The following is a 17,135-nucleotide window of genomic DNA, read 5'->3' on the forward strand; positions in this document are numbered from 1 at the left end:
CGAAACCATCGATTTTAATTAAAATCATTATCAGTCCGGATCATATATTTATTTCCGTGAGACGAGTCTATATTTGGAATGAAAAATAATATTTTTGACATAAAAAATAATATTTTTCATGATTTGGATTAGACAGGAGATATATCTCATAAAAATGATTAATGAGACGATTTTTTTTTTGCGATAAAATAATAAAATAAATAATCTTTAAAAGAATTAAATTCTATATTGGTGTCATCCCTCATGTCCTCTTTCCACTGGCCATATATTTTTTAGTTGACTTTCACGAGAAAACATCTCTCTCTCAAAATCCAGAACATAAAGTAAAGACTACTCAGAATTGCAAAAGAGCTTCAGGAAATTACAGAAGACATGGCTTCCCTGTTCGGTTCGCTCATCTTCCTCCTCTGTTCCCTGCTTTCGCTTCAGGTAATATATAAAATCATTATTATTTCATGGCTGATTCTCAGATTCCAGGCCAAATTCTTACCTGTTTCATGAATTTTACTGAAACTCTTTTGCAGCGCTGTCTCCAATTATCCGAAGCACACGTGAAAGATTTGCACAAATATGTACTTTTGATCCCATGAGAGCTGCGACGGATCATGGAGATAACCATCTTCAATCACGGGTCGAAAATCAAGGCGTGGATCCTGAGATGAACGTGTTTTTTTCACCACGATGATCTCGTGATCGGGAAAAGGATCCCCATCTATTTTCCAAGAAAAGATCCCCCGTCAGCTTCTCCCCGTTTTCTTTCCAGGGAGGAATCCGGCTCCATTCCTTTCTCCACAGCCCAATTCCCCGAAATTCTCGAATTTTTCTCTTTCCCATCGGATTCCAAACAAGCCAAAGCCATGAAGATGACGCTTCACCACTGTGAAGCTAAACCGATCAGAGGCGAGACTAAAATCTGCGCCACTTCTCTAGAATCCATGTTGGATTTCGTTAACTCCGTGTTCGGGCCCGGTTCGAAGTTCAAGGTATTGAATACCGAGTACCTGAATGAATCGATCTCCACTTTGCAGAACTACACAGTCCATGAAAACCCGTCAGAGATTCCGGCTTCGGAACTAGTTTCATGCCACAGATTGCCGTACCCTTACGCGGTTTTCTACTGCCATGCTCAGGTGGGAGACGACTTGCTTTACAAGGTCCTGGTGGAAGGGGACGACGGTGGAAAAGTGGAAGCTGGGGCGATCTGCCATATGGATACCTCGCAGTGGGATCCGAAGCATGCCGGCTTTCGGGTTCTGAAAACTAGGCCGGGTGCGGCGCCTGTGTGCCATTTCTTCCCGGTCGATAGTCTTGTATTTATTCCTAAGTCGAGTTGATCTTGGACCAGTTATTACATGACAATGTCCCCCCAAATATGTGCAAACTTTTGCAAGTGAATAATGAGAAAATGCCAATGAAATTGCCAAACCATTAATTATTGAAGCTTTGATTTCTAAATTATTGTGTCACTGGGGCTTCTATGTATTCAGCATGCTTGTATATGAAGTTGTAGTAGATTATAACAGTTGATGCCTCCCTTGTTGATAAACTAGTGTGCGGGATTGTTGGAGATATGATATATTGGATCGTTCAAATTTAAAATTTTTTTTTTGTATCATTTTTCGTAACATTCTTAATCAATGAGTTATAACTTCACAAATAATTAATATTGCTTTTGATTTCGATAGAAACTCGAAAAATAGATATTAATAACATAGTGAAGGAGATATGCATTTTTCAAATTCATCAAAATCACCTTATATTTATGAGTATGTCTCTTGTGAGACGGTCTCATGAATCTTTATCTGTGAGACGCGTCGACTCTAGCGATATTCACAATAAAAATTAATACTTTTAGCATAAAAAGTAATATTTTTTCATGGATGACCCAAATAAGATATCTGTCTCACAAAATACGATCTGTGAGACCGTCTCACACAAGTTTTTTGTCTATATATATATATAGATATATATATATATACATACATGTTGGATCCCGGTTTTCTACACGCCCAAACGCAGCGGAAGTTTTAAAATTTTTATTTATTTTGACAATCAAAATATGTTTGGACGCTCGTATGATTTTAACAAACATTCATAGGGCGTTAGAATTTTATACCTTTGGTGATTAAATCACACGGCTCCAACTATTCCGGGTTAGCGGAGATAGCTCTTGATGAAAATCCCTACGAACTTTCTTCAATTCTTCTAATCAGGTCCACGACCAGAAGATTTGTTCCTCTTTCAAATAGCACTAGAATATTTGAAAGAAGTTTTTACGTTGAGATCAAAAATTTGAGAGATGACTCAAATTTTTTTCTCTTGAAAAATGGTCAAAAATATTTTTAGAATTTTTGAAGTGATTTTCATGTATCATCCTTGGGAGAGATGGAGGCTATCTTTTCTTTTTATTTATATATTAAAAACAAGAGCTTTTAACCTAAATTTCATAATTATGGATTTAGGTCCCTTAATTAAATCCAATGGGCTTTGTTAATTAAATGCACTAGTCAATCTAGTTTAATTAATTATATTAAAGTCCATTAAGAACTTTAATCATTTAATATGTTGGACTTGTACTCCTACAAGCCCATAAAACATATATCCCATCATATTTAATTTATATTTAATAAACTCAACCTTTGAGCTTAATAAATTAAATATATTATAAATTCAACATTTGAATTTAATATTACAATTCAAGTCCTTGAATTTACCACCTCCAAAATTTAATATTTAATAAACTCAACTTTTGAGTTTAATAAATTAAATCCTCAAATTTTATAAATTCAACTCCTTGAATTTATTCTCTCCAAATTTCATAAATTCAACTTCTTGAATTTACTATCTTATAAATTCAACTCCTTGAATTTATTTTCTCAAAATTTAATTATCATAAATTCAACTCCTTGAATTTACTATATCATAATATAAATTCAACTCATTGAATTTATTCTCTCAACGGGAACAAACGATCCAGTGCTTGTGTAACCCTCAATGGTTCAGGGATACAGCTAGCCGTGGGTTCACAACTCTTTGTGATTCAGGACATAATCCTTTATCCGGGCTTACCCTAGTTAGCCCCATTCTTTTCATCAACGCCTTGATCAAGAATGTCAGAACTCATTTCTGATTGCACCGATCGGATCATGGTAAGAGTGTCTAGTAGCATCACCCCATGATCCCCTATGTATCACTGATAGTGCCTGCAAGAACCAGCAGATTATGATTAACGTACAGTACGGTCCCTTCATCTCATATATCCCGATCGAATCTGCAACCATTGGTTCATCGAGGGTTGCATATTAATTCGATAACTATGTGATAACTATAATAGTGGCATCACGTGTACTATTGGAGAACTCCTTCTCCAACGTACATCTCATACTCTGGCCAGAGATTCCATGCACTATTATTTCATTAGATCACATAGGATATCCACACCCGCAGGTGAGCGGTGAATCCCCGACTACAATGCACTGGCTCCTATATGTGTCGCAACTATACTTAACCTCGCCACCTGATGACTCTCCTGGAGCCGGTAAACGAGTCAAAGCACAGCCCTAGCATATAGAGCCTCAGTGTTGTCCCGGGTCCGTAAGGATTAATGGTGTACAATCATAACCACGGACTTATCCTCTTGATGAATGATAACAACTTGGAAAGTCCGAGAGAGGGTTGTTCGGTATAATCATCATATGACTACCCATCTGTATGTTTGGACATCTCTATGCCCTTACCAAGAAACGCAGTACACAACATCACAGATGCTAGTCTCGAGCTCAAGCGGCCTTTATCCCTGTTTTAGGCGGCTGAATCGACTAGGAACGAATTTAGAATATGCAAGTGTTTACAAATGAGTTTCAACATCGAATTACGATTCATTTATATTAAAGCATAATCAAGGACTTTATCTATGCTGTTTGCATGGGTGTACAGATAAAGTATAACAAGACCATAAAAAGTTAAATTATATTAAAATAAAGATTGTTTATTACAACTGAGTCAATAAAATCCCTAGCCAACCGTTGGCTTGCAGGGCATCTACTCTAACAATCTCCCACTTGCCCTAGAGCCAACTACCCTCAATCCCATTGTTTCGCGATGCTTTTCAAACAATGGTCCTGGCAAGGGCTATGTAAGTGGATCAGTAACATTATCTGCAGAGGGGAGTCTTTCGACTGATATGTCTCCTCTTCCCACAATCTCCCGTATGATGTGGAACTTCCTCAGTAATATTTGGATCGCTGATGAGACCTTGGTTCCTTTGCTTGCGCAGTGGCACCAGTGTTGTCCCAGTACAACGGGACTGGATCAACTCAATTAGGAATAATGCCCAACTCTTGAACAAAATTCCTCATCCAAACTGCCTCTTTGGCTGCATCAGATGCAACAATATATTTGACTTCAGTGGTGGAATCCGCAATGGTGTCTTGCTTGGAACCTTTCCAAAAGACAGCCGCACCATATAGCATGAATACAAAGCCAGAGGTCGATTTCGAATAATCTACATCACATTGGAAGCTAGAATCCGTGTAGCATTCCAATTTCAATTCTCCACCCCATAGACCATGAACAAGTTCTTAGTCCTTCTCAAGTACTTAAGAATATCTTTCACGGCCTTCCAATGCATTGGACCAGGGTTCGCCTTATATCTGCTTGTAACACTCATAACGTAGGCAACATTAGGACGTGTCGATATCATACCATACATGATACTACCAATAGCTGACGCATATGGAATACGTGTCATCGTCTCTATCTCTTCATCAGTTTTGGGACACAAAGCTTTAGATAGAGTAATACCATGACACATTGGTAAGTATCCTCTCTTGGACTCTTCCATAGAGAATCGTTTTATAATGGTATCGATATAAGTGGCTTGGGTGAGTTCGAATTTGATCTATCTCTATAGATTTGTATTCCCAAAACGTAGGATGCTTCACCCATGTCTTTCATGGAGAATTTTCAGGCCAACCAAACTTTAGTTGATTGCAATAATCCCACATCATTCCCAATGAGCAGGATATAATCAACATAAAGTACTAGGAATATCACTACACTCCCACTAACCTTCTTGTACACGCACGGTTCCTCAGGATTCTTAGCAAAACCAAACTCTTTGATAGTGCTATGAAATCTGAAGTTCCAACTCCTTGACTCCTGCTTGAGACCATATATTGATCTCTGAAATTTGCATACCTTATGCTCACTTCCTACTGATGTGTATCCTTCAGGTTGAGACATATAAATTTCTTTTTTTTTTTATGTCTCCATTGAGGAATGCAGTCTTTACATTCATTTGCCATATCTCATAGTCATACTATGTTGCTATGGCTAGTAGTATTCTAATTGACTTAAACATAACAACTGGTGAAAAAGTTTTCTCATAGACAACTCCTTGCCTTTGAGTATAAACTTTTTCGAAGCAGTCTTGCTTTGAAGGTCACTACCTTCCCTTTCGCCCCAAGCTTTCTTTTGTAGATCCATTTGCACCCTATAGGAACGATTCCATCAGGTTGATCCACCAATGTCCAGACTTGGTTTGAATACATAGAGTCCATTTTTGACTGCATGGCTTCAAGCCATTTGGTTGAATCAGTATCAGATATTGCTTCCTTAAAGTTCATTGGATCATATCCAACACAAGACTCATCATGGTCTTGTTCATGAAGAAGCATATATCTAGCAGGTGGTCTAATAACACTATCAGACCTCCTAGGAGCTTGTACTTCAACTACTGGTTGTTGGAGATTAGGTTCAACTACTATAGTTGAGGGAGTATCTTGAATTTTTTCAAGTTCCATCATCTTGCCTTTTTCTATCTAATAGAAATTACTTTTCCAAAAAAAGGTGGCATTTTTTTTTTAAACAAACATTTTTGCTTCATTGGGACGATAGAAATAATACCCAACAAAATTCTTTGGATATCCTACAAAGTAGCACAAAGTGGATCTACTATCCAATTTGTCTCCCACTGTCTGCTTCACGTAAGCAAGACATCTCCATGTTCTCTCGTAAGAATATTTGGGAGTTTTTCTCATCCATATCTCATATGGTGTTTTATCCACTGTTTTAGTATAGACATTATTCAACAACATTGCCGCAGTTTCAAGCGCAAAGCCCCATAACGATGTAGGCGATTTAGTGAATCTCATCATTGATAGAACTATGTCCAACAAGGTTCGCTTATGACGTTCAGAAACACCATTCAATTGTGGTGTTGCTGGTGGAGTCCACTGTGAGAGAATCTCATTCTCTTTTAGATAACCCAAAAATTCAGCACTTAAGTATTCTCCACCTCGATCAGATCGAAATGCCTTAATACTTCTTTCTTGCTGATTTTCTACTTTAGATCTGAATTCTTTGAACTTTTCAAATGCTTCAGATTTGTGTTTTATCAAATAAACACACCCATACATCGAATGGTCATCAGTAAAGGTAATGAAGTAGGATTGCCCATATTTTGTGCTAACACTTAGCGGGCCACAAACGTCTGTGTGGATCAAATCCAGTAGACCATGTGCACGTTCCACGTTTCCATTGAATGGAGTCTTAGTCATTTTTCCTTTTAGACAGGACTTACAAGCATGTAGAGAATTTATGTCTGACAAGTCAAACATGCCTTCTCCCACTAGCTTGTGCATCCTTCTTTGGGAAATATGACCTAGTCTAGCGTGCCATATTTGTGTGGGATTTGGATCATCTAACTTCTTTTGTTTGTTGTTGAAATCATGTTTACTCGGACATTCACTTATCATTCCCAGAACATTTCTGGCGCATATAATTTCTTATGTCCGGACTTCTTGCAGTGAAATAAATATGTTCTGACTTATCGGGCTTTGTAGGCCTTTTAAGTGTCTTTCAGAGTTTGCCTCTTATTGAGATTGTTTTTCTTGTGAGGGTCAGAACATTTCTTTCCCTTACCTTGTGGGCCATTTTCGTCTGACGAAATGCCCATAAGAAAAACAATAATTTCATGTTTTATGGTGATCTTATAAGTTATAAGCGTATTGACTAGCTCATCAAGGCTATCATCTATCTTATTCAATTCACCATAACCCCGTCAAATGAGGAAGAGAAAGACAACAAATTGATGTTATCTAGTAACTCGTTAGGAATCACATATTCCAGGCCCACCACATTCTTAGCAAGCCCAGTCATACGTACACCACGCTCATGGGCCAAAGCCCTGTCTTGCGTGCGTGTAGTCATGAGCTCCTTGAAAGTGGTGTGCATAGTTTCATGCACCATGTAACTCTTGCACGAGCATTCGAATGTCAGCAGCATTCAAAATTTCCTCAAACTGTCCCTACAGTTCATTTGACGTAAAAGCAAGCATGTTACACTTTAGCTTGCATACTATGGTCCTACCATCTTGCATGCTTTGTCAGTTCAGCAGGACTGACATTAGTGTTTATGCCATTTTCTCCGAATTCAGAACAATTTTCCCAACCAATCTTGAAAATTAGATTCGGTTAGCTTGTTAATAACAAAATTGGATTATGTGACGAAATCGAAAAATATACTGATATGGAAACAGAATAATTGTTGCTGATTATTTTAAAATAATTTTAAGATATAAAATATGGATTTCAATTTATAAATTACCCTCCTACTATTTTGACATTTCCACCACCCTCTGATGAAAAGGGAAATCGTATTTCCTTAGTAGGCACGTAGAGTCCAATTAGCCAATTATAATCCCGAATAATATCAGCCAATTATAATTTCTAAAAGGTAGAGTCCAATTGCATCCCTATGCAACCTCCGCGTGTTTTGCCTCACGTTTAATAACGACCCAATAATATGACGTCGTTTATTTTCGCGTGTCAAACCAACCCATCAATATTGAAATGTAGTAGACGGTCGCCATTAGTTCCCCCAATAATATGAGCCGAAGTCATGGGAGTTCCACTCAATTCACATCATATGTCCGGTGGAAGTCACAGCTTTCCGGCGTACAGGCCTCCCCAATAATATGAGCCAGACACTGTCCGCAGGTAGCGATCAACATGCAACCACGGTTGATGGAAGGCAAGGAAAGGTCCTTATACATCTTGATACCTCCCGGATCGATAGAATACGGAGATGCGTGTGCCTCTGTCAAAATATCCTGTCTGATCGATTCACCACTAGGCACCCACATTCTACCTCTGTATCTCACAATGCCGTCTGTCACTGTGTAAAGAACACTGCCCTTGGCTTCATCTTTCAGTCTCCATTTCTGTAGCTGCTCATCTGAAGACTGTCCTGCTCGAATACGGTCTAGCAAATCAGATGGGACTGTCAGATTAGACAGCCTAGGGGCTCTGCCCTCACGATAAATCTCTAGACCAAACTTCTGAATCTCAGACTGAAGAGGTCTCTGCACTGATAACTGAGCTACAACTGCCACTTTCCTGCTCAATGCGTCTGCGACAACATTAGCCTTTCCCGGATGGTAGCTAAATTCGCAGTTGTAATCTTTCACAAGTTCCAACCACCGTCTCTGTCTCATATTCAACTCTTTCTGCGTGAAGAAATATTTGAGACTCTTATGATCGGTGAAAATCTGGCATTTCTCGCCGTATAGGTAGTGTATCCAAATTTTCAGTGCGAAGACAACGACGGCTAACTCCAGGTCGTGAGTCGGGTAATTCTTCTCGTGCACCTTCAACTGCCTGGAAGCATAAGCTATGACCCGACCCTGCTGCATCAATACTGCGCCTAACCCGAGCTTAGATGCATCGGTATATAATACGAAATCTCCTTGCCCTGACGGCATGGCTAGCACCGGCGCAGAAATAAGAGTTTGCTTCAACGTATCAAAGCTCTTCTGACACTCATCACACCACACAAATTTAGCATTCTTCTTGGTCAGGGAAGTGAGTGGCACTGCTATGGATTAAAATCCCCGAATGAACCTACGGTAGTAACCGGCTAAACCCAAAAAACTGCGGATTTCTGATGCGTTCTTTGGCTCAACCCATTCTTTGACAGCTTCTACTTTCGCTGGATCCACCTCGATTCCACTGCTAGATAATATATGACCCAAAAATGCAACTTTCTGCAGCCAAAATCCGCACTTACTAAACTTTGCAAACAACTTACGGCTCTGCAAGGTCTGTAAAACTGTCCTCAAGTGCTGGCTGTGCTCCTCATGGCTCTTCGAGTATATAAGAATATCGTCAATGAATACTATGACGAACTGGTCGAGGAACGGCTGAAATACTTGGTTCATGAGGTCCATGAAAACAGCTGGAGCATTTGTCAATCGAAACGGCATCACCAAGAATTCGTAATGCCCATATCTGGTCCTGAAAGCTGTCTTGTGAACATCTGCATCCTTCACTTTCAGCTGATGATACCCTGATCGAAGATCTATCTTAGAGAACACGGTAGCTCCCTGTAACTGATCAAACAAGTCTTCGATTCTAGGCAACGGGTACTTATTCTTGATCGTTACCTTGTTCAGCTCACGGTAATCGATGCACAGTCTCATGCTTCCGTCTTTCTTTTTCACAAAGAGCACTAGTGCGTCCCAAGGTGAGAAACTCGAGCGGATAAACTCCTTGTCTAAGAGCTCCTGAATCTGCTGCTTAAGTTCTAACATCTCTGCTGGAGCTAATCTGTACGGTGCCTTAGAGATTGGCACTGTGCCTGGCATGAGATCGATTGCAAACTCCACCTCTCTATCTGGTGGAAGGCCTGCGACGTCGTCTGGAAAGACGTCTAGGAAATCCCTGACTACTGGCACCCCTGAATAGAAGGAGTTGGCACGTCCGGTGCTGAGATAACGCTGGCCAAGAAGGCCTGATATCCCTTCGAAATGAGTCTCCGTGCCTGCATGCAAGAGATCATACGCGGGAAACTCCTCCACCTGGATGGCTCAAAAAGAAACTGCTCCATGCCCAATGGTCTGACTAACACTGACCTCTTCTGAAAGTCGATAAGAACTCTGTTCTTAGTCAGCCAGTCCATTCCCAATATGATGTCGAATTTTGGCATCGGCAATAGGATTTAATCGGCATATACTAGGTGGCCATGTAGTTCTAGATCGATGTCTCTGACCACACTGGTAGCTAACAGCTCTTCCCCTGATGGGACTGTCACTGAAAAGTTCACGTCTAGGCCAAGGGACTTGAGGTCCAAATGATTAGCAAATGTCTCCGATATGAAGGAGTGAGTGGCCCCTGAGTCTATCAGTGAAGTTGTGGATAATCTCTTAACAAAAATGTTTCCTGAGATACGTTAGCACCACACAAAACTTATATCCCCAACATACAAACAGTAACCTAAAGCATAACAGAACTCCATATCCTATGTCACATAAAATATTACTGGCACGCTAATAATCCCAAGCAAGTTTCCACAGGCATGGCAAAATAATACTGAGATTAGGTAGAAAAGGTTACCGGTCAGTAGTGTAGTGTCTGGGTTCGCCTCCTGAGCATGCATGGCGAAAACTCTCCCTTGAGTCGGTTGCTTCCACTGCGGGCACTCCTTCAGCATGTGGTCGCTAGCTCCACACTTGAAGCACTTGCCTGATCCATATAAGCACTGCCCAGGGTGGTGGCGGTTGCATTTATGACACACTGGGTAAGCAACGGGCTTCTGAGGCGCCCCCTGCTGCTGAATTGGACCCTTGCCCTTTGATGGTCCATGATACGGCTTCTTCCCTAGCGGCCCCTGATACGGTTTCTTGAATTGGGGCCTCTGATGCTGCTGCTGCTGGTGTTGCGGCTCTTGATAGGGCCTCTTGCTCTACCTGTCAGCCTCAATGTCTCTTTGGTCCTGCTCTGCCGCTAAAGCTCTAGATACTGCGACGACATACAAAGTAGGGCTGGCTACTCTCACATCACGGCGCAAGATCGGCCGCAGTCCATCAATGAAATGCCTCAGTTTTGCTTGGGCATCATTCGCAATGAGGGGTACGAAGTAACACCCCCTCTCAAACTTTCTAACAAAATCTTCCACACTGCTGTCTCCCTGTCTCAGGGTCAAAATTCCCTGGTCAGACGAGAGCGTACTTCTTCAGTGAAGTACGGCGTAGAACACCTCTTTGAATCCGTTCCACGACAGAGTTCGCAAGTTTACTGCCACTGATGCACTCTCCCACCATAATCTAGCATCCCTTGACAGCAAAAATGTAGCACATCTGACCCTTTCAGCGTCAGTCAGCTCCATAATGTCAAATATTACCTCGATGGACTTGATCCATCCCTCAGCTACCATCGGGTCAGTAGTACCCGAAAACTCCTTCGGACTCATCCTCCTGAACCTCTCATATAATGCCTCTGGTCTAGGCCTCTCCTCGGGGCCTACAGCAGTCTGGTTCCTCGCAAACTGTGCGAAGAATTGCGTCATACCAGCAAGCATCTGCGCCTGCATATCTGGAGGTTGTGGTGGAGGATTGGCTCTTCCCTCATCTCGAGGCTCTCTGTCCTCCTCCCTACCTTCCTGGTTAATCATACGTCTAGGAGGCATACTGTTCCAATGAATTATCCAACACGTAAACTTAGCATGCATGAATATGATATAAATGACATACGATGCCCGAAATTTGAACTTAAACATGAACATGCTGAAATCATGGCTCAATGCACACTACGTAGCATAAATTTTTGAAACTTTAAAACTTACAGACTTGAGGTGTGACCTCGTGAGCTTCTTGCGGCTGGCGGTAGGCGTAACCCTTTACAAGAACACCGCTCTGATATCAACTGTAAGGTACCGTACTTTTCATACTCAAAATTTGCGAAAAAATTTAAAATTTTCTTAAACATAAAATAACCTTCAAAGTCTGCCATAAAATATCCCAACCAAGTCCCCCACATAAGACATGGTTGTTCAAAATACTACAATAAAATTCGCTCGCAAAAGGTTTGCTCAAAGTGTTTCCCTCAAAACATGAAATCAGAATAAATTAACATTTGCATAAAAACATAAACATTGCGGTCCTCGGGTTAGCCTCCCGCTAAGTCCAAGCCTGCCCCTTGGTCGCCACCTCCTGTCTCCTCCTCATCAACATACTCACCTGCATCGATCAAGTCTAGTGAGTCTAAAGACTCAACACGCATAAACTGGGAAATAGCGAGTACCACATAATAAAACCGCATGCAATTTTAAAATAGAACATACATACTTGAACTTTAATTTGCGTACTAAAACTTGAACATACATACGTAACATAGACGTGCCATAACGTGAAAACTTAACATAAAGATACTGCATACTAGAACATACATAACTTCATCATTTTGCGTAGAGACATGTTTCAAAGCAAATGACCCATAACATAATAAATGCCTGATCAGACAAACCATAGTACTGGGCTGACAGGGACGTATCCACTGCCACATACATGAGATCCCCGTTCATAATTTAACGGGCTGGTTGGTCCCCGTTCATAATTTAACGCTTTCAAACCTCGATCTAACCCGTTCATAATTTAACGGGTGGATTGGTCCCCGTTCATAATTTAACGCTTTCCAATCCTAAACATAATTTGGTCACAAGATATTTAGCATACCTCAAAAACTTAAAATATTTACTTGCACGTCACACATACTTACTTGGCGTTGTGGGGTTCGTTGGACTCCGACTGGGGCCGTTGCTGCACATAATGACATGAAATTTCATACCTAAATTGCATAACTTAGACTTCGAAATCATGCTTACTCACATGCTCATTCTATCCCTTGGGACGTTTTAGATTTTCCCATGACTCGACCTTGTAAAACATCGTATTAAACCATAGCTTAAAACCTCGAACCGAACCTTAAGTGATAAAAGAATTTAACCCAAAACTGAAGGTACACGGACCCCGTGCCCAGGTCTGGCCCCGGGTCCGTGTAGGTTCGCTAAGTTATGTGCGTGAAGAAGAAGAAGGCACGGACCCCGTCTCTAGGTCCGGGTAAGGGTCCGTGTAGGTGTGGAAAAATGACACTCCTGAAGGAACAAAGGCACGGACCCCGTGGAGAGGTCCGGGTAAACATCCGTGTAGGCACTGCAAACATATATCGAGTGAAACACAAAGGCACGGACCCCGTGCCCTCATCCGTGTAGGGGTCCGTGCTGACTCGCAAAAACGACACTGAAGGAATAACAAAGGCACAGACCCCGTGTCAGGATCCGTGTACGGGTCCGGCTTGACACTGAACGACGAAACCTGCGTGCAAAACTTAGTGTGATGTTTCCTTCTCCCCAACCAAACCAAATGACCACGGATCGATACCCCGAGACACATCCTTGTACGCTACGGCATTGTACCAACCCAAGTAAGCCATTAAAATTGTTCCCAGGAGCAGCAATCAACAACAACAAAGACACGACCTGAAATTCGTCACCATTATTCTTCCTACGACTTTTGATTCAACCTGGTGCCTAACGACACGAACGGTCATCCAAATACCAACCCAACATCATAAAAATCATACCTAGACGCAGCAACAATCGCTCGTTGATCCCCAACGAAGCCTGCAACATAAAACTTCAAGAAACGCATCAATAACAAAATTTTCTGGAATTCACGGTTTGAGCAGTCTCACGAAAAATACCATAACTCACTCAATTTTCACCCAAAAATCTCGAATTTTATATCAAATCGAAGGCATCAAAAAGTATACAATTTTCTAGTTGAAAGTTTTCTCAAAATCTCGACTGAAAATTCGCAGTTTCAACCAGAACAGTAAAACGTGATTTTTGATTCCTAAAATGGTTTCAAAAGTGATCCCAACACAATTGCTCGAACTTCTACACGTCGCACACATGGTTTTACGCATAAATAACAACGCACGCATAATATGACATGATCGATGCATCAAGAACAGAATATACGTGCCTTTTGATATATAAAAATACCGAACGACGTCACCAAAGCGGAGATAGAAGCGAGGCTGATCCGGGACGATTGTGCAACGATTTTCTTGCCACAAAATACACGAAACTCGCTGGAAAATTATTGGAAAAGGGGGCGGCAGCTTTCTCCTCCAAGAACCCTAGTTTTCTTTCTTTTAAAAATGTGAAAAATAAAAGTGTGTGTGTGTTGTGTGTTTGACGTGCAGTATGTGTGTTTGGCTAGATTAGGGGATTAAAATTTGGCTTAATTAAATAATTAACATACTAATAAAATGCTAATTGAAATGCTAGTTAAAATGTTACTCAATTAATAAATTAAATAAAATACTATATCTACACCCTTTTTAAATATAATCCCCTAATTGGAATAAAACACACTAAATTTTAAACAAACTCTTAATTTAAAATAACACACACCAAAAGGCTAATTTTAAAAGTTTTAAACTCTTAAACAACTACATACGTAAATTAGGCTTTAAAAATGCTAAGCTAAATAACTTTATTTAAAATGCCCATCCATAACTTAAAATAAAATATCACATTTTTAAATTGCCAGAAATCGTCACCGGGTCTTTTCCTCAATTCCGCTTCGAATGAACGCCTGAAACATGAAACTCGAAAAACATTTTAACGTGCATCACACAAACATAAATAATTTAAAATAATGCATTCAAATAAATCATGCATGGCTTAAAACTCATTTTAAAATTAATTAAATGATTTACTAATTAAATAAATGCATGGGTTATACGTGTACTGAATTTGGGCACTACATTTTATATTTTATTTTGTGCTTTCACAAATAGAGTTATGTTCATCTGTTCACTGATTTTCATTTTTTTCATGCAGATTTGAACACACAATGCGTTCCTTCAGCGACTCTTCATAACAAGGTGATCTCATCTTCGGAAACAGTTAATAAAAATCTGACTCCTCATTTCTTTATTCGGGTTTCAAAAGTTATATATGTTGGAGATGTTAGAGTAGATATCCTGTAAGCCAACTGTTGGCTTGAAAATTTATTGACTATGTTGTAATAAACAATATTTATTTTAATATAATTCGTTATTTTATGGTTTGTTATTTTTTTATCTGTATACCCATGTATCAACATAGATAAAGATCTTGATTTTACTTTAATACAAAATAATCGTAATTCGATGTTGAAACTCGTTTGTAAATACTGTATAATCTAAATTCGTTCATAGTCGATTCAGCTACCTAAAACATATATAAAGGTCGCTTGAACTCGAGACTAGTATCTGTGATGTTGTGTATCATGTTTCTTGGTAAGAGCATAGAGATGTCCAAACATGTAGATGGGTAGTCATATGATGATTATACCGAACTGCTCTCCCTAGGACATTCCAAGTGATTATCATTTATCGAGAGTATAAGTCTGTGGTTATGATTGTACACCATTAGTTCTTACGACCCGAGACAACACTGAGGCTATATATGCTAGGGCTGTTATTTGACTCGTTTACCGACTCCAGGAGGGTCATCAGGTGGCGAGATTGGGTACGGTTGCGACACATGTAGGAGCCAGTGCATTGTAGTTGGGATTCATCGCTCACATACGGGTGTGAATATCCTGTATGATATGATGAAATAATAGTGCATGGAAGCTCTGGCCAGAGCATGAGATGTACGTTAGAGAATAAGTTCTCCAATTGTATATGCGATGCCACTATTTAGTCTCAAAGATGTATCATAGAGTTATCGAATACTTATGAAACCCTCGATGAATTAATGGTTGTGGATTCCATCGTGATATATGAGATTAAGGGACCGTATTGTACGTTAATCATAACAGATTGGTTCTTTCGGGCACTATCAGTGATACCTAAGGAATTATGGGGTGATGCAACTCAAAGTTATTACCATGATTCGATGGGTCTAATCAGAAATATGATTTCTGACATTCTAATGATCAATTGTTGATAAATAGAATGTGGCAAATTAGGTTATGCCCGAATAAATGATTATGTCCTGAATCACAAATAGTTGAATTTATATAAAATTATGATATAGTAAATTCAAGAAGTTGAATTTATTATAATTAAAATTTGAGAAAATAAATTCAAAGAGTTGAATTTATGAGATATTAAATTCAAGAAGTTGAATTTATGAATTTATCAAATTTGGAGAGAATAAATTCAAGAAGTCGAATTTATAAGATTTGGGAATTTAAATTATTAAAATCAAAAGTTGAGTTTATTAAATATTAAATTAAATACAGTGGGAAGTATGTTTAATGAGCTTGTAGGAGTACAAGTCAAACATACTAAATAATTAAAGTTCTTAATGGACTTTGATTAATTAATTAAACTAGTTGTACTAGTCCAATTAATTAATCAAACACATTAATGTTAATTAAGAGGCTCAAATATTATATTATGGTAACTAGGTCATGAAGGCTATTTTAAGTAGGAGACTTAAACCCTAGCCACACATGACACCATATTTTCGAAAAAGGCCTTCCCTTATCCTCTCCAATTTCCGACCTCCACTCCTAGAATTTTAGAGATTTCTGTGGCGCATTTAATTTTTGATCTCAACATAAAATCTTATTTAATTTTCTAGTGCAAGTTAGAAGAGAAACTAATCTTCTAGTCATAGACCAGGTTCGAAAAATAAAAAAATGAAATCTTGAAGAAAGTTCGTAAGGAAATTCAACGACAGCTATATCCACAAATACCGGAATAGTTGGAGCCGATTGAATTAATTCACTAAAGGTATATATTTTAACACCTTATGAATGTTTATTCAATACAAACCATACGAGTGTCCAAATATTTTGATTGTCAAAATAAAATAAAAATTTTAAAACTTCCGCTGCATTTGGGCACGAGAGAACACGAATCACAACAGGAGACGACACACTTTCTTGTTGTAAACAGTTAGTTGATAATTTTAAGGAATTATTGTTTACATGCAACTTGTGGAAGAAAGTTCGGTATCTATTATTTCGGCCTCTTCTTGTATGTGTTTTATTTCTTTAATGGTGCCAAAGGTACAACTGATGGTAAATTCTTGAAAATGTGGCTTCTGAGATACAAAAATTTTACAAATATGATCCATAAATGTATTATGTATTTCAAAACAAATTTTCTCACAAAGTTAAAATTTTTTGGTTACGCTCTAGTCCTTGTAATTATCAATATTTTTTTATACAAAAAATTGAGATGCATTTTTGTGGGACTTATAATTGTCTTTATTAGAACTATTAAAATGTTTAATATATTGTTAAAAATTTGAGTATGTTAGAGTAGGTGTCCGACAAGCCAACTCGT

General features: G+C 39.2%; 1 protein-coding gene across 1 annotated transcript; it reads left to right on the forward strand.

The window, feature by feature from the left end:
* Positions 1–271: 271 nt before the first annotated feature.
* LOC142535169 (BURP domain protein USPL1-like) lies at positions 272–1,570 on the forward strand. The gene is given in 3 exon segments (XM_075641707.1): positions 272–429; positions 525–667; positions 669–1,570. Coding segments are annotated over 2 exon segments (747 nt in total). The 5' UTR covers positions 272–429; positions 525–586; the 3' UTR covers positions 1,335–1,570.
* Positions 1,571–17,135: the final 15,565 nt, after the last annotated feature.

This window comes from Primulina tabacum, unplaced genomic scaffold (assembly GCF_025594145.1).
Source record: "Primulina tabacum isolate GXHZ01 unplaced genomic scaffold, ASM2559414v2 Contig847, whole genome shotgun sequence".
NCBI lineage: Eukaryota > Viridiplantae > Streptophyta > Magnoliopsida > Lamiales > Gesneriaceae > Primulina > Primulina tabacum.